At 35.2% G+C, this 22,417-nt stretch overlaps 2 protein-coding genes across 4 annotated transcripts; both read left to right on the plus strand.

Annotated features, from left to right (window-relative positions):
* Positions 1 to 2,368: 2,368 nt before the first annotated feature.
* Positions 2,369 to 7,361, plus strand: f11r.2 (F11 receptor, tandem duplicate 2). Its single transcript, XM_051893129.1, has 7 exons — positions 2,369 to 2,633; positions 3,215 to 3,277; positions 3,545 to 3,661; positions 3,799 to 3,939; positions 4,067 to 4,269; positions 5,656 to 5,758; positions 6,549 to 7,361. Exons 1-7 carry the CDS (start codon positions 2,591 to 2,593, stop codon positions 6,761 to 6,763), a joined length of 885 nt encoding a protein of 294 aa, XP_051749089.1. The 5' UTR covers positions 2,369 to 2,590; the 3' UTR covers positions 6,764 to 7,361.
* Positions 7,362 to 10,203: 2,842 nt separating this feature from the next.
* Positions 10,204 to 21,899, plus strand: LOC127512335 (junctional adhesion molecule A-like). Of its 3 annotated transcripts, XM_051893132.1 has the most exons (8): positions 10,219 to 10,467; positions 14,656 to 14,715; positions 14,997 to 15,113; positions 15,231 to 15,371; positions 17,138 to 17,340; positions 17,576 to 17,678; positions 19,242 to 19,285; positions 19,531 to 19,905. In XM_051893132.1, exons 1-8 carry the CDS (start codon positions 10,425 to 10,427, stop codon positions 19,546 to 19,548), a joined length of 729 nt encoding a protein of 242 aa, XP_051749092.1. In that variant the 5' UTR covers positions 10,219 to 10,424; the 3' UTR covers positions 19,549 to 19,905. The 3 variants fall into 3 exon arrangements, with proteins under 3 accessions (XP_051749091.1, XP_051749090.1, XP_051749092.1); XM_051893131.1 differs by lacking the exons at positions 19,242 to 19,285; positions 19,531 to 19,905 and adding an exon at positions 21,147 to 21,899 and having other exon boundaries at positions 10,204 to 10,467; XM_051893130.1 differs by lacking the exon at positions 19,242 to 19,285 and having other exon boundaries at positions 10,206 to 10,467.
* Positions 21,900 to 22,417: the final 518 nt, after the last annotated feature.

Genomic DNA, 22,417 nt, shown 5'->3' on the forward strand with positions numbered 1-22,417 from the left:
TTTGCATTTCCTTTGGAAATCAGGGTCCCAGAGTCTGGAGGAAGAGAGGAGAGGCACACAATCCACGTTGCTTGAGGTCCAGTGTAAAGTTTCCACAGTCAGTGATGGTTTGGGGAGCCATGTCATCTGCTGGTGTTGGTCCACTGTGTTTTCTGAGGTCCAAGGTCAACGCAGCCATATACCAGGAAGTTTTAGAGCACTTCATGCTTCCTGCTGCTGACCAACTTTATGGAGATGCAGATTTCATTTTCCAACAGGACTTGGCACCTGCACACAGTGCCAAAGCTACCAGTACCTGGTTTAAGGACCATGGTATCCCTGTTCTTAATTGGCCAGCAAACTCGCCTGACCTTAACCCCATAGAAAATCTATGGGGTATTGTGAAGAGGAAGATGCAATATGCCAGACCCAACAATGCAGAAGAGCTGAAGGCCACTATCAGAGCAACCTAGGCTCTTATAACACCTGAGCAGTGCCACAGACTGATCGACTCCATGCCACGCCGCATTGCTGAAGTAATTCAGGCAAAAGGAGCCCCAACTAAGTATTGAGTGCTGTACATGCTCATACTTTTCATGTTCATACTTTTCAGTTGGCCAAGATTTCTAAAAATCCTTTCTTTGTATTGGTCTTAAGTAATATTCTAATTTTCTGAGATACTGAATTTGTGATTTTCCTTAGTTGTCAGTTATAATCATCAAAATTAAAAGAAATAAACATTTGAAATATATCAGTCTGTGTGTAATGAATGAATATAATATACAAGTTTCACTTTTTGAATGGAATTAGTGAAATAAATCAACTTTTTGATGATATTCTAATTATATGACCAGCACCTGTACATCGGACATTTCAACAGATGTTTTATTATGAACATAGAACTTACCGGAAGGAAAATGCTAAAACTGAAAGCAGGTAATAAACTCGCTCAATCGATCTCTTTCTCACAATACTCTTCTACATAATACAGTAAGCTTCAATGAACAATATCACCTGACAACAAACAGTTTACGTTGCTAAGAGTGGTTGCTAAGGGTGTTGTGTAGTGATACACAGAACCGTTGGGTGAAGCGGTCATAGCCGTGTTTTATCGTGAATAAAACACAGCTATTAGAATCAAGGACAGGAACTAACCGTTTTATAATATTATTAATAGCACTCTCTTCCACCCTCAATACCCCCGACTGAGGTGCCCTTGAGCAAGGCACCTAAACTCCAGCAACTGCACCGGGTGTGTGTGTTTATGACTCATTGCTTCTAATGTGTGTGCACTAACCTGGGCAGCATTTCCTAAAAGCATCGTATGCTTTTGGGAAACTCTACCTTGGATGGGAGGACGCAATGTAGAGGACAAATTCAGAGTATGGGTTACCATACTTGGCCTTCACATCACATTACTTATAAATAATTATATAATACATACATCACAGCTGAAGACTCTTAAGTATGTATGCAAATTCTGAATTACATCTCTTTTATTTCAGTAATGCAAGTAAAAAAGATTACAAAAATATTTCAGGTTAAATACTAAGGGTTAAATAATGAATTAAATAATTAAGAGTCAGAATTTGTGAATTAAATAGCACAGTACTTTGGAAGTTACGAATTAAATTCATAATGTAATTTAAAGGCAATCTACATTGTCCAGAAATACACAAGTTTGAATCTTGTGTCAAATCTTTGACTCTGTATACAAGTATAAGAGTTTTCTCTTATTATAAATGATTTTATTTACGATTTATTATTATAAATGATTTTATTACAAGTATGTTTTCATTAAAATATTTATGGTTCTGTATGTTGTATCTTATTAATGAAATAACCCTTTGTATGCAAACAAAGCAGTGATAACAAAATTTCTAACATTAAATAAAATGTTTACAATATCTACCTAAATTTTTGAAAGCAGAAAACATTTATAGTCTGGTTAGTCTAGACTAGAGAAAAAGGTGTCAGTCATACCTTGATAATATCAGACACAACTGCTGGTACCATGGTAACCAGTCTCCACACAGCTGATTCAACACCATCTCAGTCCACCCCAACAGGAAAAGTTACACCACATTTACATACTGTGGTTTTCTGTTTTTATTAAGAAGAAGTGTGCAGCTGGTGTCATGTTTTTCTTTCCTCTGCTCCACTGTCCACAGCTAATCATTAAAAATTGAGTCGTATATTTTGCTAATTAAATGTTTCACACTTAATTTTAAATAATCCATAATCCCTGAACGTTTTCCTATCTATTGGTTCTCTACTCTCCTGACATGTTTGTTACTGTAGATCTTATCATGTTAGTTACTTGTAGGATACAAAGACCTATTGGCAAAAGTTTGGACTTCTAAACAGGGTTCATTCTGAGAACGATTTCCAATTATTTGTCTAACCTGGAATCTGTGTTTACTTTCATGCAGCGGCAGTGTGAGCGTCCAACCAATCACACACGCAACATGTTACACTAGTCTATCAGCCTTTCAGCTTATTTTGACTCAGTTTTGTGGGAACATAACAGATAAACAACTGCAACTACCATAGGTCTAATATAAACCAGACATCATTTTTAAAAGAGAAACATTTACTCTCGAGAGTGGATATGTTGACTTTCGTCTTTGTGTGCCTCTCTATCTCAGTCACAGGTAGGAGCCTTTGGTAGTAGTCTTTGTTTACAGAGAATTTTTTTTTTTTAAATTAGCTGCTATTTTGTTGGAACAGTTTCCATCAGTGTTTTTCCTCTATATTTTAGTAAATTAATAATATCATCCTACTATTGTATATAGTTAAATGTATTGTTTAATTTAGAGGTTATTTATTAGCTATAAGTCTACAAGAACAGTGTGTACCTGTGTCTCAAATGTGGCCTAATTTTATAGTAACCAATTAGATAAACAGTCGTATTTTGAATGGGTTTTTGCCTATGAACAACTGGCCAGGGAGTCCAGTGAGTATATAGAATAATATATTAGTAGATTGCATGCTGTGTGTGTAAAAATACTGTTTTAATACTGTTGAAGAGTAATTTGTTTCCTTAAATGTTGAAATATGCATTTGTATAGGTTCAGGTATTACACATGTCTGTATAACATGATGTCTGAACATCATTCCACTCTGGATACAGCTGTTCATGTGATTTATAATGCTTTGAATGTGAATGTTCTAAGAATTTTTTTCTTACTGATGTAGTTTGTATAGGCTTGAATCCATCTCTTTCTGTCCACAGGCCTACATGCATCTTTTACGGTTAGCATTAGTAATCCCTTAATAACAGTGAAAGAGAATGAGGGTAAGTTTCATTTTACTTTTTCTGTTAATCTTTGTCTTTCAATTATAGCCTAATTGTTTCTGTGGCAGTGAGTAGCCAAACAGAAAAAAAAAGAAAAAACACTGATGTGGTGACCTGTTTTGTGTGTTCTTACAAATGTAACAGTTTACTGGAGAGCCTTTCTCTTCTGGCTTTTTGGTGATCCTTGCTCAAGGATTTGATGTGAAAAACAATGCACATTTATGCATCAGATTAAACAAATTATTACTTTTTTTTTTTTTTTTTCAGGAGTTGACTTGAAATGTTCCTACACTGCTGACTTTGGAGCAACACCCAGAGTAGAATGGAAGTTCAAGGATCTCAAGGGATATCAGTTTTTCATCTACTTTGATAGCAGGCTAACTGGTATGGATAAAATGGCTGCCATCCAGTGTCATCATTGTAACCTTGCAGTAGCATTCCTTTAATGTGTGTAGATGTTGTTTTATTGAAATGAGAATTGGGAAAATATTTAGCATTGTGCATCTTTTTTCTTTCATCAGCTGAATATGAAGGCCGTATCACTGTGTATAATGGAGGTCTGAGATTTGACAAGGTGACGAGAGCAGACACTGGAGACTATGACTGTGAGGTGTCTGGAAATGGTGGTTATGATGAGAAGACCATCAAACTCATGGTCCTTGGTAAATTTGAGTAGAAATTATATTAAGACATTTTGTTGTACATGGTTGGTGGGGTGCACAGATTATTGCTTTTTTGTTTTATATAATTAGCCTTACAATTCCCACTGTATAATTCCCTCCAATACAGTGCCTCCTTCCAAGCCCGTATCCAGAATTCCTTCTTCAGTCACAACAGGCAGTAACGTCCTTCTGACCTGCTTCGACAATGTTGGATCTCCCCCACCCACCTATAAGTGGTACAAAGACAACACACCTCTCCCTGATGATCCCAGCAAGTTCCCCACATTTAAAAACCTCACCTACAAGATGAATGTTTTCAATGGAAACCTGGTGAGTTTTGATCTACAATATAAGAAAATACAAAATAGCATAAATAATATAATGTGTGTGTATATTCACATCAGATGATTGAAACTCTTGTAATTTTGTTCATAAAATGTAATTTTGTGTGTTAATATAGTTGCAAGAAAAAGTATGTGAACCAGAGAATCTGTGAAAATGTGCAAAATTTTAACAAAATAAGAGAGATCATACAAAATGCATGTTATTTTTTATTTAGTACTGTCCTGAGTAAGATATTTTACATAAAAGATGTTTACATATAATCCATAAGACAAAAAAATAGCTGAATTTATTCAAATGACCCAGTTCAAAAGTTTGTGAACCATTGATTCTTAATACTGTGTGGTTACCTGGATGATCTACGTTTTTTTTTGTTTTGTGATGGTTGTTCATGAGTCTCTTGTTTATTCTGAGCAGTTAAACTGAGCTCTGTTCTTCAGAAAAAATCTCCAGGTGACAAAAATTCTTCAGTTTTCCACCATCTTTTGCATATTTGAACCCTTTACAACAGTGACTGAATGATTTTGAGATCCATCTTTTCACATGGAGGACAACTGAGGGACTCAAACACAACTATTAAAAAAGTTTCAAACATTCACTGATGCTCCAGAAGGAAACACGATGCATTAAGAGTCGGGGGGTGAAAACTTTTGAACAGGATAAAGAGGTCCAAATTTTTCTTATTTCGCTTGAATATAATTTTTTTTCATTTAGTACTGCCCTTCGGAAGCAACAGAAGATACTTTCATGTTTCCCGGAAGACAAATTAAAAACAATTTACCTTGATCTTCAAATTCCAAATGTTTTCGCCCCCGTAATGCATCGTGCTTCCTTCTGGAGCATCAGTGAATGTTTGAACCGTTTTTAATAGTTGTGTTTGAGTCCCTCATTTATCCTCAGTGTGAAAAGACTTAAAATCATTCAGTCACTGCTGGAAAGGGTTCAAATACGCAAAAGATGCTGGAAAACTGAAGAATCTGCAGGACCTGGAGGATTTTTCTGATGAACAGAGCTCAGTTTAACTGCTCAGGACAAACAAGGGACTCATGAACAACCATCACAAAACAAACAAACAGTCATAGATCATCCAGGTAACCACACACAGTATTAGGAATCAATGGTTCACATACTTATGAATGGGGTTATTTTAATAAATTCAGCTATTTTTTTGGTCTTGTGGATTATATGTAAAATATCTTACTCAGGACAGTACTAAATAAAAAATAACATGCATTTTGTATTATCTCCCTTATTTTGTTAAAATTAGTGGTTCACATACTTTTTCTTGCAACTGTAATTCTAGGTTTATACTGTGTAAATTTATTGTATGGTAAATCCAATATGTAAAAATATTTTTTGTCTGTGTGTGATCAGGAGTTCCCGAGTGTGTCTAAGCTGGATATCGGTTCATATTTCTGTGAGGCCAATAATGGTGAAGGCGTCACTCAGCGGGGTGATGCAGTGCGGATGGACGTCTGTAAGTAACATTGTCATTGCATTCAAATAATAACTGCACTAACATTTTCACACTGAGTGGATAATTTCAGAATAACCAGATGATGTGCTCTTTAAATAAAGTCATATTTTATTTTTTTAAACTATAATACTCAGTTCATTTCAGTTGTTACTGCACTATAAGATTTTCATATTTGATCATATGTACCTCCTTAAATTTTCAAAATACAGTGTAAACAAACAAATAAAAATCCATGACATATCTGGGGCTGGTTGCATAAACATAGCCATTAACTTCTGAGAATATTTGCAATTTGCAATATTTGCCATAAAATTTTTCTCTCTTTTTTTTTTTTTTTTTTTTTTTAAATTAATAAATCATTAAAGATTTTTTAAAAATTGTGCAGTGGGCACAGACAGAGATAAAATCAAGCAACAGAAAGACAACCAAATATTAAATTTAAAAAGGACAACAGAACTAATTCTAGAAGTTTATGGAGAGGAATACCCCATGTTTGGGGAATCATTGGAGGAACTGAGAACAGAGTTACTGGCAGGCATCAAACAGCCATAATCCCAGCACCGCTTGGACAATCTTATAAATAGAATATTGTGTTTCCGATGTTTTTGCTTTTTTTCAGTAGCCCACAAAGATAGTTAGATAGTCATTATCACTGTTTCGACTGTGTACAACCTGTTACAAATATGTCAATAAACTAAGCTTTTTAATGTCTCCCTAGCATTGCTACTTTTTGGAATTTTTAGCATTTTTATTTTATTTTTATGCTAATAACTATGTCTTTGTAATATAGTTGATGTAGACAGCAGCCAAGTGCCAACTCTGAGGGGCACCTTGAGCACGGAGACACAGAATTTGCCGAGCAAGATCACCATGAACCACATGCTGGAAAAAATGTATGGTGTATTCACGTTACAAGAGGTGAAACTAAAACTAGAGATACAAAAACTGGAATTAGAAATAACCAAGTTAAAACTGGAGCTGCAAAAACGTGGACATGAAGTGTAGATTCCATTCAACATCACTGCTATGTTTATATATTCAACCACATTTTGCATATATGTATAACATATTCAGACTATTCATTGTTTCAGTTTTCTGTGTCAATCAGACAATGTTTTCTACAGTCATATCATATTGTTTGTATTTCTTACCCTGGCATATTGTGTAGAACAACACAGATTATGTTGCACATTCAGACTGGTTTCATTCTGAGCTCTCCATGCAAGGATTTGTTTTGGCATGTGTTATACTGAGTTTGCTTGCATTGTCTTCCAGTGATGGATCACAGTGCATTTTAAAATCCTGTGATGTTGAAAAAATGTTGTTTTTAAAAATGTTTTAAAAAAGGAACTGGTATGGATAAAAACTATACTGTTGTTATAAACTATGTTGTCTTCCAGATTATCATTGTAACTTTTGGCCCAGCATTGAAATATTGTGTTTGGTATGTGAAGTAGATATTCATATTCAATATGATTATTTATATTTTAAATGTGATACAGGGAGGGATGTGATTCGTTTGTATCTTTTTGTTTCATTCTCGATATGAAGGCTAGCACTGTGTATAATAAAGGACTGGGGTTTGACAAGGTGACGAAAACAAGATTATGGCAGAGAGGTGTCTGACAATGGTGAATATGACGAGAAGACCATCAAACTCATTGTCTTTGAATCAGTAAATCTGAATCATCGAAATTCTTACTTCCAGTTACTTTTTGGTAGTCAGAAACACTTGTTACTGCAAATATTGTTGCCTCTTCAGAAATATTGTAGTGAGAACATTTGTAAGTCGCATTTGAAAACAAAAAAAAACATCTGCTAAATGAAGAGGTAAATATGATCCCTATTGCTTATGTTGTAGATCATTTTGTATTGTTAACTCATTTATTAAAGATGTGATGGGGATTTTTAATATATATCTAGCAAGCTCCTTAGTTTTTGCAACCTCACCTAAAAAATGAATGTTTTTAGTGATAACCTGGTGAGTAATTCTACAGTTTCGTGGATGTTTTTAACAGTTGTTTGGTTGTATTTTGTTTATGTAATTATATTGACAGTAGTTGGCCACTGGAGTCAGTCGAAAAGAACCTAATGGAGAATTAATGAGAGGCTGCTCACTGCAGAGCTAGATGTAATCTCTGCTCTGTAATCTCTGGATGTAATTTGGACGTAATGGGTGGAGCTAGAAGGTCCAACCACACCCTAACTCTGCCCGTAACTCTATTCCTACACCCATTAGATCTATAAAGGTGGAGCCGGACTAGGTCAAGCTCAACCTGTGACATCCAGAGAGGTTGGGCTGGACTTCATTTGGCTCTGTAGTGAGCACCACTTGGAATTAATAGCTAGTGATATCACTAGTTATCTGTGAAATTTGAGACTTTATAAGAAATCAAAAAGTTTACATGTTTTCTATTATAGTTTTAAAACCAACTTTTTATGACAAGCTACTCATTTCGGCTGAGTGACTGACATATTGTGATTCTTATTGTAGTTCGCGGGCTAGCTAACTTTTCTCACACATTGAAGGTTTCCCCAAAGACAAACAGTTGAGGAGACAGAAGTAGTTGTAAGAAGGGAGAGTTTTTCGCCAAGTGAGACAACCAGGACAACACAAGTCTCAAGGAAAGCTGAGGAGAGCCTGTCAGTGGACTGTTATCAGCATTTCCAAGAGACTGTACCTCCTCTGCCTAATGCTGTGAGTATCAGTAGTTAAACCCAGAACAGCTGTGTGCATTATGTCACTGGTCATATTCAACAGTCCCTGTCTCCCACTCTCTGACACTATTTTCAGACACATTCACATACAGTATGTGCACACATTGGATGATACACACACACACAAACACACTGTGATGGTAGTGGCGTTAAGGGGTGATGAGATTAAAGAATTATTCCACTAAAAAATTTAAATTTGTCATAATTTACTCCATGGAATTAATTCCATCATAGACTTTACATGTTCATCTGAACACAGCTGGAGATTTTAAGGTTTTTTGTTTCACTTTAAAAAAAAAAAAAAAAAAGTTTTCATTGCATCACATTGCAACACTGTATATCTAATCAGCTCTTAATGAACACATTAATTATTATTTGAATTATCACTCAGTGAGTCATTTAACCATTTATTACTGTCTTTGGAAGTTTTTTTTCTTTCATACACATTAAAATGTACAAAAACTCACATCATTTCATATTTACATGTAATGCAGGGATTCCCCAGCTTTTTTTGTACCTCTTTGACATTTACTTGAAGAAGCCCTTCAATTTTAAGTGAGTAAGTTAGGTCAATAATAAAATTAAGTCAATAATAATAATAATAATAAAATTAAGGTCATGGTTCTCTGATGTTGGTAAATGGTCACATGACATGGTAAACAACATTTTTTAATCATGTTGTTGCCCCCCAAAAAACATGGAATGTACCAAAAGGGGTGGTGGTGGGTGGGGGTTGGTGGTTTGCCAAATGCCATGTCTTTAAAATAACTGTTCGCCACCTATTGGTATAACAATGTAATACAATCTATTTGAAGCGTAAGTTTCAAAGTTTCAAAGGTCATTTACTCATTTTGATCGCTGCTGCAAAATCAGTGTTTATATCTGGCCAGGGTCTGCTCATTGTTGCGAGATGGTTTTTTCCTTTTTACACTGGGGTTATTTACCCCACATTATTATGTTTTTTTGGGTCTGCGCTATTCTCTTCAAAGCAAACAAACCAGCGCAGGTGCTGCTCAATTCGGCTATATTTAATATTCATATTGACTTATGAGTCTGCGCAGATTACATAAACTTCACTAGCAAATTGAGTGAACATAATTTTTGAAACATAACCTGCCAAACTGCCTTGTGATTTGACATCGTTACCCTTCCATGTTGATTTTTACCCGCATTTTACAGGTGTTCATACCAAACCCTGTCATTCAAATTGCATAGATCATCCAGTGTGTGTAAAAGCAAACTGTTTAATTACGTTATGAAAATATAGTATAGCCTAGTAGAGCTCAACTAAAGTTGTATTCGTTTGTAAAATGGTAATGTTAGTAGCGTTATACATGTTGTATTTGGAATAATAAAAAGTACGTTCGATTCTGTGGAAATAACGCTAACAACGTTAAAACAAGTCAGCCATGTCAGGCTTATTAACAGTCCCAAGCTTTACATATCGATACTTATGCCAATTAAATGAAGGTTATCATAACGCTACTTTATGAGATTCTTACGAAGGCATGCAGGCAGACCTAGCGGAGATGACTCTCCTCTGTCGTGCACTCTTCCCATGAGTGTTGCGTGTGGTGTGTTCTTTTCTTTTTTTTTTGGACAACGGAGAAGGCGTGATTCTCCTGATTTCACTCACCACGACCCTGTCCAAAGACTGTCCTCTCAAACTGCGCACACCACGTACATCATAAACCACTGAAATTGGTTTCTAAAAAAAAAAAAAAAACGGGCCAAAGCAGCCAATGAGGCGTCTATGTATTTAATATGACTCTAAAGGTCGTTTAGTTTCAAAATTTCAGTTTATCTTGACTTAGCTTTGTGACGGTCTAGCAAATAAACAGCTCCCTAAAAGTTCTAGTAACAATATAAAAACAGGCATTTTTTTTTTTTTTTTTTAGAAAAGTGGAATAGCCTATTTTGGAAGACTTTTTATCATTTCAGAGTGGATATGTTGACCTTCGTCTTTGTGTGCCTTTCTCTCTCTGTCACAGGTAGGCGTCCATGTTTTCAGTGTTTGAATCATGTTTAGCCTACATTTCGGTTTTTTATTACGTCGTGTCATTGACTGCTGTGAATTATTCACTATAAACGTTGAATATTGTTAAATAGCTTTAGTTAATTAGCTTTTTTTTTTTTCTTTTTCTTTCTTTTTTTTTTTTTGCTATTTTGTCAAAATATTTGCTTTTCGTCAGTTTTATTCTTTTTATTAGCCTACATTAAAAATTAATTAGGCTATTTGCGTATAGCTAGTGGAGTTTAGCGTTTAAATTATAATTTATTCAGCCTGGTACATGTCTGCAAGAAAGTAAAAAAAAAAAAAAAACAATATTATCGTCACGGTATTCGGTAACAAATAGTTATTTTGAATCGGCTCCTGTCAATGAACCTTGAGAACCAACATTTTGCAAATAGTCAAACAGAACCAGTTGAAGAAGCATAGCCTACCTATTTCATCATATTCACATTGACTCAAATGAATCAGTGAACCGAGTCGATTAAGAACCGTTCGAAACATGTTTGGATATAAAGCGACTCTTACATAGCAAAACAGTTAACAGTGTAGTTTCAGTAGATTAATAAGGTAAAAGTGTGATATTTTTGTTATCGAATGTTATCCACCTGTTTCCGGGGGGCGCTACTGTAAAAAAGAACGTGGGTACAACTTCCGGTGAGGCGACGGAAGTAGTATTACAATTGTATTTTGTGTGTTAATAAGCGAAGAGGCTAGTGTTTTTCGGATCATTGTTTACTTTGTAAAGTTGCAAACTTTAATGAGAGATGTTGTAACGGCGCTCAGGGACAACATTTTAGTTTAGTACATTTATTAGTTAATAATATCACAATAATAAACAAGTTTCGTGCCCTTAATTGTCCTTACTTTACTGACCTTATACAACAATCAGTATAAGATATACTTATACATATTGTTATACATATATATATGACAACATATATTGTTGTCAGTATAACAAACAGTATAGATAGACGGGAGAGATCGCTCAAATGTCCTCGGATTGCAATCATCGCATAATTTCGAGGAAAATTAATAGAAATGCTCAGAAATGTGACGTAAACATATCAATATATTTATAAATGTGTAAGCCTTTGGATTTAAAAGCCTTAGTGGAGTTGTTTTGTGCATTCTTGTGATCGTAAATAAATGGAAGCAGGTGCAAATGAATAGGTATGTGTTCTCTTTTTATGTGAATATTAGATTCGGCATGATTGATGTGCACTCCTGACACTAATACATTACTGTTACTGTAACATTTTTTATTGTAAAACATTGTTCAAATATTGATGTTGAAATCTTAAGTCTTTAAGTAAAGACCAAACGTTCGCAAGTTTGGATCGCTAAATCTTAAATGACTGTCACGTCCCGCTTGTTTACTTCAAACCGGAAGACAGTCTCACTTTTGACGCAAGGCCTCATGGGGTGTTGAAACTTGTGGACAGTACTCAGCCAGTGACACGGACACAGTTTGTTGATAGCTACATCCACTGCGCGCGCGCACACATCCTGTTGAGCAGACGGGGAAACTCATGAATTCGGAGTATTTGCGTATCCAGTATCGTGTTTGTTTATACCTGTTACCCTCAAGTTCTCAGGAGAAAACACATTCAGAACTTGTCTGGAAAACGTATAAAATAATGATTGAAAAATGATGATTGAAAGAATTGTCAGAAAAACATGGTTGAATGAATGTGAATTCATACTATATGAATTTTATTTCATAACTAATGCATGCTGTTGTTTACCCGTTGTTTCAGAAAGAAACGTAAAAAAACAGTTGTAACTGCCATAACATAATTTTCTGGCTTACATCTAGGGGAGAGCACGACAGCGGGGCACAACCTAACACTTTTTGACTTTCTCGGTTTGTGTAAATCTACTTAGGGATCAGAATTTCTTTGGTTCCACATTAATTTCACACATGTCTGGTACATATATTTGGCTTTGTTTGTTTCATTAAAGGAACACTCCAATTTTTTAAAAAATAGGCTCATTTTCCAACTCCCCTAGAGTTAAACAGTTGAGTTTTACCGTTTTCGAATCCATTCAGCCGATCTCCGGGTCTGGCGGTACCACTTTTAGCATAGCTTAGCATAGTTCATTGAATCTGATTAGACCGTTAGCATCTCGTTAAAAAATGACCAAAGAGTTTCAATATTTTTCCTATTTAAAACTTGACTCTTCTGTAGTTACATCGTGTACTAAGACCGACGGAAAATTAAAAGTTGCGATTTTCTAGGCCGATATGGCTAGGAACTATACTCTCATTCCGGCGTAATAATCAAGGAACTTTGCTGCTGTACCATGGCTGCAGCAGGCGCAATGATATTATGCTAAGCTATGCTAAAAGTGGTACCGCCAGACCCGGAGATCGGCTGAATGGATTCGAAAACGGTAAAACTCAACTGTTTAACTCTAGGGTAGTTGGAAAATGAGCCTATTTTCAAAAAAAGTGGAGTGTTCCTTTAATACAGTGTATACTTTTTTCTTTATTTACCCTGAAATAAGGGAAGTGAAATGTGACAACATGCCCATATGACAGCTTAAAATGTTCTGATCTAATCAAAAAATATACATGACAAACTAAAATATTTTGTCAATAAAAGACAATTAGGCTTTTTTTTTTTTTTTTTTTTCATATAAAATAATAGCATTTTTGTTTTAGAAATTCAAATTTAAATAATTTTGTAGTTTGACAATTAACACAAATTACACACAAAACACAACTATACAGCCTAGGTCAAAACAGTATACAGGCAAACAGATGGAGAAACATATTCAGACATTCAGAAAAACACAGAGCTGAACAAAACACTCCCCTCCCTCCACTCACAGCTCTCACAGAACACGAGATAAATAAATAGACGAGCTATAGTACCAATGCTTCTTGAAATAATATTTTCTGAATGTTCAGGTTCTTCCTCTGTCTTTATTCACATTTTTTCCATGGTTTCTCAACAGATATATTTATAAAAGTTATTATGCCAATTGTATTTGTAACTGTAATTGTAATTGTATTGAATAGTATAGTTCTAATAGCGGTGCACAGTGTAACGCAGTGTTATAACTTACCCCATCTGCGCAACTGGAATTTAAACCTGGTTAGTATCTCCTGCTAGTTAGCAAAGCATTAAAGAACTACCCAAACAGATTGGAGATTAAAATAATATCAGATTTGTCTAATTTTAAATAAACTGAAAAAATATAGAAGAAAAATGTAATTAAGAAATTTACTTTTGCTATTGTTAAATGTTCAGTGGTATCTTCCGAAGATTTCTGAATATTGGCGCAATTTTTTTTCTATATATTGTCAATATGGCAACTAGTAAATACACTAAGTTTCATCATGCTAGCATGGAAGCATTTAAACCATGTGTGTTACAACTAACCCCACACTAGATTGTGCCCCGCGCTCCCCTATTTCTGTAGTAGAAAAAAAATTGTAATACTTCCTGTAATGAAACCTCACACACTTTAAAATGAAATGTACCGTTTACATTGAAATGTTTGCTGGTGTCACAAGAATTTTTGTAGCAGGTCTGATGGCTTTTTAAATGGAACACGTTATTGTTTTGAAACAGACTTACAATTTTTTTCTCTTCTTGGTCTTCGTGGCCCAACATCCTTTGCTGTTATGTTTGTCAAAATCAAGTCATATTAAAGGTTAAATAATTAAAAACAAATGTCTTCCTTTAACCTTTACCTCTTTGAGAAGATTTCTGTCTAAAACACATTTGAAACACAATCTGAAACATTTATAGTTGTGAAACCCAGGCTATGGTGAATATAGAACACATAAGTAGATTACATGGGATGTTTGTAAACCATATGGAAAAATCTGTTTGTTTTTAATACTGTAATAGGTTTCCTTAAATGTTGAAGTGTTCATCATTTGCATGGTTTCAGGAATTACATATTTATCTTTTTCTGAGCCTGCCCAAATTAACAGGGTTCTATCTTACATGTTGCTTTCGTTTGATTCTTTGTGTCCTGGTGTTTTTGTAAATAAACAAAATAAGTGGCTGGCTTATATGAAGATGATATCAAAACATCATTCCACTCTGGATATGACTGTTAGTGCAGTTTATAATGTGTTTAATGCAATTTTAAGAATTTCTTCTTACTGATGTGATAATGGATTTAATCAGTCTCTTTCTGTCTGCAGGCCTACATGCCTTTACGGTTACCGTTGCTAACCCTTTAGTAAAAGTGAAAGAAAATGAGGGTAAGTTTCATTTTGCTTTTTCTGTTTGTTTGACTTTCAATTCTAATCGTTTCTATGTGTCATGAGCAGTCAGATATAAATAATGGAGAAAATTTGATGTGGTGCCTGCCTGCAAAGGTTTTGCACTGAAGAATAGTAATTTGTGTGGTGTTTGTTACAAATGTAACAATTTATTGGAGAGCCTCTCTCTACTGACTGGCCTAAAGACAGGTCTGCCCATTTAAGGACTGATGAAAAACATTTATGCATCAAGTTATTCGAAGTATTAACTTTTTTTTCAGGAGTTGACTTGAAATGCACCTACACTGCTGACTTTGGAGCAACACCCAGAGTAGAATGGAAGTTCAAGGATCTCAAGGGCTCTCAGTCATTCATTTACTTTGATAACAAGCCAACTGGTATGGATGAAAAGTTTATTGTTGTCATCATTGTAACCTTGCAGTTGCATTCCCTTATTGTGTGTTCATCTGTCAAATGACCATTTGAGGAGATGTGCATCTTTTTTCTTTCATCAGCTCAGTATGAAAACCGCATCACTGTGTATAATGGAGGGCTGAGATTTGAAAAGGTGACGCGAGCAGACACCGGGGACTACGACTGTGAGGTGCTTGGAAATAATGGATATGACGAGAAGACAATCAAACTCACTGTCCTTGGTAAATCATTTTGTGTTATTTACATAAACATTTACTACCTGATAGATGAGAAGTCATAACCCTAACCCAGGGTCTGGGAATAGGTTGTTTGCACATGACGTCATTGCTGCACGCGAAATGCGGCTGGAGGGCAAGGAGTGATTTTTCTATATAGGAATCCTATCACAAACTCAAAATTCCTTTGTTTTGCGTCGTTTATGGTTGCTCAAATCTATCAAACCGAGAAACCACAATGAGCTTTTATCGTTTACGTAACTTATATCGTTTTTTAACTTTAAAAGTTGTCACCAGCGTTTTGCGTCTGCCAATACTGAAAAGAATATGGATACCTGCTTACATTTTTTGTTTTTGACTTGGTTAAATATTCACATTCTTTATGGTATCGTTTGCAGGGAAGAGAAGATATTGCTGCTGCTTCAGCCATTATATGGTAGAAAATGTCCAAATAAAAAAATGTGTTCAACAGGCCGACAAAAGTCGCTCCATTTCTTTGTTGGAAGGGTGTAAATGTAACTGTAGTTTTAATGTTTTCTTTGTAAATATACACCTTCCCATATGACCACGGAGGAGAATCGGAGGGGCATTCAGCGGACATACACCCTATTACAGTCTATGACAGACACCGACACGCTGGTTTTTTTATTTTTATTTATTTATTTATTTATTTATTTCAACAAATGACAACCAAAATCAAACCCTTAGAAGCTTGTGAACAGTTTTGAAGTGGCTGCGTGCAAGTTATACTCATCACAAGCCGAGTGAGCGTCATACTCGCAAATGTAATGTTAATTATTAAACTAAACAAAATACAACACTTTCAAAAACACTCAGCAATGTGATTATTTTATTGATAGGGAATGGGTTCAATCAGTAACATTATTAGATTTGCTATACAGCGTCTCCCTGTCACCACCTCACCAGCTTCCCTTAGTGTTTTTACACGAAAAGGCGAAAATTGTATTACAATCCAGTTTTTTCCCTGAACGATGATGTGAGCTCCTGCTGCAATTCTTGATTCAGCATAAATGACCTATAATGGCGACATTTTTCACAACCACGACAGAAAATCAAAAATACTGCCCTTAACGTCACTAGCAGAAAGGCAGCGCGATATAAACAAACCAGACTAGAACTGAACGCGGCGTGACGGCAGCTTCACATTCTCTATATCTACCTCCTCGATGGCAGTCAAGTCTTTCAATTCAGTAGAAAAATCACTCCTCTTCATGACATAAGATTCACGTCCAAAATATGTTGTACTTTTCTGTTTATACCTTTCTAAACCAGCACAGTACGGACTTTTCCCCATCTCTTCCATTCTAATTTTCACTTCTTGCCCTCCACATTAATTTCGCGCGTCACCAGAACCACGTGATTGCAAACAACCTATTGCCCAGCCTACTTTTAACCAATCACAATGTTCGTGGTTGGTCTAATTCAGTGGCTAAGCCTATTAGAAATCAACAAAACAACTGTAATTCCTTATGGCAAATTTAAGTTGCCGTTTTAAGGGATAGTTCACTCAAAACTGTGAACTATTGTTATTCTTTACTTACTTTACTCATTACCCATATTTGGTTCCGAATCTATATGCATTTATTTTTCTGTGGAACACAAAAGACGATATTTTGAAAAAGTGATACATACAATAAAAGTCAGTGGGGTCCAGTGTTGTTTATATTTAACACAATATTAAGCTTTGATTAAATAATGTTTTATAATTATAGTTAGCCTTACAATTCCCACTGTAATTCCCTCCAATACAGTGCCTCCTTCCAAGCCTGTATCCAGAATTCCTTCTTCAGTCACAACAGGCAGTAACGTCCTTCTGACCTGCTTCGACAATGTTGGATCTCCCCCACCCACCTATAAGTGGTACAAAGACAACACACCTCTCCCTGATGATCCCAGCAAGTTCCCCACATTTAAAAACCTCACCTACAAGATGAATGTTTTCAATGGAAACCTGGTGAGTTTTGATCTACAATATTAGAAAATACAAAATAGCATATATAATGAGTGTGAATGTATATAGTCACATCAAATGACTGAAACTCTTTGCTCAGAACATTCAGTACTATACTGTATATTGCTATAATTTCAATGTCATTTGCTTTTTAGTTTAATTCTAGGTTTTATACCTTGTAAGGTAACTTATTGTAAAGTAAATTATTTTTGTAAAATTGTTTTGTTTGTGTGATCAGGAGTTCCCTAGTGTGTCTAAGCTGGATATCGGTTCATATTTCTGTGAGGCCAATAATGGAGAAGGTGCCCCTCAGCGTAGTGATGCAGTGCAGATGGATGTCCGTAAGTAATAGAGATGGGTCTATCATGAACGATTTGGTCATTTTGAACAAATCTTTTATATGACTTGGGAATAACAAGATGACTCGGAAATAACAAGATGACTCAGTGAGTGATTCGTTCATCTTGGGGCAAATTCCAAATGGCGTTTGGGCACTTCGGGAAAGGGACTCAATTTGTAGGGGCGTTCCAAAAAAAAAAAGTAAACAGCTGAATCCCTTCACAAAGGGCCCTTCCGTAAGTCCTTTAGCGAAGGGTACATGCAATGGTCATTTTGAGGAAGTAATTTTCTCTTTTATGGTCATGTGACCCAATATATATTATATACCCAATATAACACATTTTTGTCATACATTTCATATGAAGTTTATGTAAGTTTCATAGGTAAGAAATGTGTTTAATAGTAGGCAAATGCGACATGCAGGGTCCAAAGAAGAGATGGTAAGTTTTAAAATTGAAACCATTCAATTCAAAACATTCAGTTCTGGTGACTTTGGGGGTCATATTTATCTATTCAATTTTATAAATCAAATTATGTAACAAACATTAACGTAAGTATGTGCTACAGATCACAGCTAGTATTTTCATGAACAAATTAAGTAACTAGCCCTTTAAATGAACCAATGGACCCTTTTCACATTTCTGGAGATCTCAGAAGCGGAAGTGGTCATAGTTGGATAAACTTCTATAGTGGGCAATGGGAGATGATGGCAAATATAATGTTTGTATTTTCATTTGCTCCAATAGCAAAAAATAAAGTATAGCGTTTCTGTAAAGAATTGTTCAGCTCTTAGGTGCTAATTAATACCCGGTGGCAACCACCAAATATTGTCCGATCATAACAATTAACTTAAGTGTTGTCCGTTTAGGAGCAAGATGCACACACCACTCATTGCAAACTTGAACAGTCTTTAATTAAGTGTGGTTCTAGAAAGAGAAACAACAATAAAGTATAAATATAGTGACTGATGGGCGAGTGACTGATGCCTGACTAAATAACAACAGCAAATTAACCATTATACATACAAAGAATGAATGAACATATTAATCACTGGCCCTCAGTTTAGTACAGTTCCCATGACTTTAAATAAGAGGGGGAAAATAATCCCCTTTTATTTAATATTCTAAATATGAAGAATATTGTGTTTTTGATGTTTTTGCTTTTGAGTGTTCAGTAGCTCAGAAAGCAGTGTGGTAGAAATTCCTGTACGCACTTGACTTAAGTTAACCTGGGGCATCTCCAGTCGACACTAACAAATTTATACTCTAACGCGTCTCCAGTCAATGTCAGCAGAGTCGGACGATGTCTCGCCCTTATGAACACTATGTCTTGGGAATAAGGTCTCTAGTGCTCAACTTACCTGCTGCGTAACCAGACAGACTATGCCTTTGAATATGATTTAATCACAGCTGGGAGGATCTCAGAAAGATTTCAGAGAGAATCTCCCCATGCAGCCAAAAGAGTACAACAGTTTTTATAGAATAAGTGTATGGCAAAAGTGAAATGATTCATTACATTATTTTCTCTAATATAATTGGTTCTTATGTATAATTCTCTGCTACTAGGTAAAAGCAAATTTGGATTCAGCTTGCTTGCTAGGATCATGAAGGTAAATACATATATGTATGAAGTGTAGATTATATTCAACATCACTGAATTTATTTCAAGATTTAGTCCAAGAATTTATTTCATGTAATGATTTCTGATATTTCATTAATATATAATGTAATTTCGTTATACTGTGAGCCTGTGACTGATGATTTTTTTTTTTCTGTTCAATATATTCAACCACATTTTGCATACATGTATAACATATTCAAGCTAGTCATTGTTTCAAATTTCTATGTCAATCAGACAGTGTCTTCTATGTGATATGGGAGGCCCAGATCCATTTTCATCTCCTGCCTCAGATCTTCAAAGATGGTCTTTCTCCAGGTCTGAGAGTGCAAGATCTTTACCTTAAAGCATTTTGAGTATTCAGAGTAAATGTAGAATCTAGAAGTTACAGTCATATTGTTTGTATTTCTTAACTTGCCATATTGTGTATTAGAACAATGCAGACTGGTTTCATTCTGAGCTCTCCATGCAGGGATTTGTTTTGGCTTGTGTTACGATGAGTTTGCTTGAATCCTTCTTCCAATGATCCTCATAGTGCATTTTAAAAATCTTGTTGTTTTAAATAAAGAAACTGATATGGATAAAAACTGATAAAAATACTGTTGTTATAAACTCTGTTGTCTTCCAGTTTATCATTGTAACTTTTGGCCCAGCATTGAAATGATTGTGTTTGGTATGTGAAGTAGATATTCATATTCCATATGATTATTTATATTTTAAATGTGAATGGGGGGATGTGATTGCATTGTATCTTTTTTCTTTAATTTTTTATATGAAGGCTATCACTGTGTATAATGAAGGACTGAGGTTTGACAAGGTGACGCAAACACGATTATGGTGGAGAGATGCCTGGTCAGTTGTGGCAATGGTGAATATGATGAGAAGACCATCAAACTCACTTTCCTTGGTAAACTATATTATGGTAACATTTGTGGTAAACCATACTGGCCTCTAAGCAAGTTCCTCAGTTTCAAGAACCTCACTTATAAAATGAATGTTTTAGTGTGGATGGACCGGACATTTGTAAGTAATGTTGTCATTGCATTGAAATAATAACTGCATTAATAGAGGATGTGCTCTCTGTTTAAATTAATATTTTGTCCTAGAATTAAACTTTTTAAGTCCAAATACAGAAGTGTATGAACAAAAAAGATTTCATTTGCTCATGTATTTGGTCTTCTAATTAATTGTGTTTATACCTGTTTGAAATTCACTTGTAAGAAATCATTCTCACTGTGGACACACTTTCTTTTAATCTCTTTAATATCGTTTATTATTAGCCAACAATGAGTTTAGAGTCACTTTGGGACTAGAACAGCAGTTAGTTACTTTAACTTTAACTTTTAAATGAACAGGTCTTAATATACTATATTTGAAAAAAATCTTTACTGAACCTCATAGAATGCCAAGGTACAGGATATTGGTTACATTTTAAATGAAAACGCTGTAATTTTTTTTTTACATTTTGATTTATTTTACTCAAATATCTTGGTGAACCAGAACAAATATTTGTTATATGATCTTAAATAAGTCGCATGGGTATATATGTAGCAATAGCCAACAATACATTGTATGGGTCAAAATTATCAATTTTTCTTTTATGCCAAAAATCATTAGGATATTAAGTAAAGATCATGTTCCATGAAGATTTTGTAAATTTCCTACCGTAAATATATATATAAAAAAATATTTTTGTGAGTGCGTATGCATTGCTAAGGACTTTGGACAACTTTAAAAGTGATTTTCTCAATATTTTGATTTTTTTGCACCATCAGATTCCAGATCTTCAAATAGTTACATCTCGGCCAATATTGTCCTATCCTAACAAACCATATGTAACCCTCTCTACCCAGGTACTACTCGCCCCGCTCTGTGCCGGCCTCGAACCTGGGTCTCTGGTGTGGGAGTCGGACGCTCTAACAAGGAAGCTAAAGGTTGCAACCGCTAGTGTCAGTCGCTAGAGCATCTCTTGAGATCAGCGACTATTAGCTGGCCTCTGTTTCATGTACATCAATGGAAAGCTTATTTATTCAGCTTTCAGATGATGATATATGAATCTCAATTAAAAAAAAAAAGACCCTTATGACTGGTTTTGTGCTCCAGGGTCACAAATACGAAATATCCAAATACTCTTGATCATGTTTTATGTGTTATCATAGTAGCAGCAGCCATATTTTCAGTATTGACTTTCTTTTTAGAGTGGACATGTTGCCCTCATTATTTCAACCTCAGGTATAGGATTCCATGTTTTGCAACTTGACCAACTGTTTTGCTTTAATTTCTATCATTAGGCTATGTCCTTATACAGTGTTCTGTCTGTGATAAAATTATACTGAATTATGTGAAAGGGGTTTAGTTTACATCAGAAAATCAAACATATTAATTAATAAGCAAAACAGTGGCTCATTCAGTCACTTTGTGTGCTGAGGAGAAAGTTAGACAGAAACTTTTATTCTTAAACACCTGAAAGAGAAGCGGTGATTTTTTTTATGGCATGTAACTAACAATAAGTTGAGGGGGAAGTTCCTCCTATCCTATAATACATGATGATGGACTGCATGAAGTGGGGCTCATTGTTCTTTCAGTGAACTGATGTTTTTGAGTCTGAAAAAATGGACTCAGAGTGGCATTAAAGGGTTAGTTCACCCAAAAATGAAAATTCTGTCATTAATTACTCACCCTCATGACGTTCCACACCCGTAAGACCTTCATTAATCATTAATAATTAAGCGACGAGAATATTTTTGGTGCGCCAAAAAAATAAATAAATAAATAATGACTTATATAGTGATGGCCGATTTCAAAATACTGCTTCAGAAAGCTTTGGAGCATAATGAATCAACGTGTCGAATCATGATTCGGATCGCCTGTCAAACCGCCAAACTGCTGAAATCACGTGACTTTGGCGCTCCGAATCACTGATTCATTATGCTCCGAAGCTTCCTGACGCAGTGTTTTGAAATCGGCCATCACTATATAAGTCGTTATTTTGTTTTTTTTTTGGCGCACCAAAAATATTCTCGTCGCTTTATAATATTAATATTGAACCACTGTACTCACATGAACTGATTTAAATATGTTTTTAGTACATTAATGGATCTTGAGAGAGGAAATGTCATTGCTG

Source organism: Ctenopharyngodon idella, chromosome 5 (assembly GCF_019924925.1).
Source record: "Ctenopharyngodon idella isolate HZGC_01 chromosome 5, HZGC01, whole genome shotgun sequence".
Taxonomy (NCBI): Eukaryota; Metazoa; Chordata; class Actinopteri; order Cypriniformes; family Xenocyprididae; genus Ctenopharyngodon; species Ctenopharyngodon idella.

Bases quoted from the DNA above. Each gene is read 5' to 3' on its own strand.
- f11r.2 (XM_051893129.1), top strand. From the start codon at position 2,591: ATGTTGACTTTCGTCTTTGTGTGCCTCTCTATCTCAGTCACAG. The intron at 2,634-3,214 runs GTAGGAGCCTTT...TTCTGTCCACAG, and splicing joins CCTCTCTATCTCAGTCACAG to GCCTACATGCATCTTTTACG. The intron at 3,662-3,798 runs GTATGGATAAAA...TTCTTTCATCAG, and splicing joins CTTTGATAGCAGGCTAACTG to CTGAATATGAAGGCCGTATC.
- LOC127512335 (XM_051893130.1), top strand. From the start codon at position 10,425: ATGTTGACCTTCGTCTTTGTGTGCCTTTCTCTCTCTGTCACAG. The intron at 15,372-17,137 runs GTAAATCATTTT...CCTCCAATACAG, and splicing joins AATCAAACTCACTGTCCTTG to TGCCTCCTTCCAAGCCTGTA. The intron at 17,679-19,530 runs GTAAGTAATAGA...TATGTCAATCAG, and splicing joins TGCAGTGCAGATGGATGTCC to ACAGTGTCTTCTATGTGATA.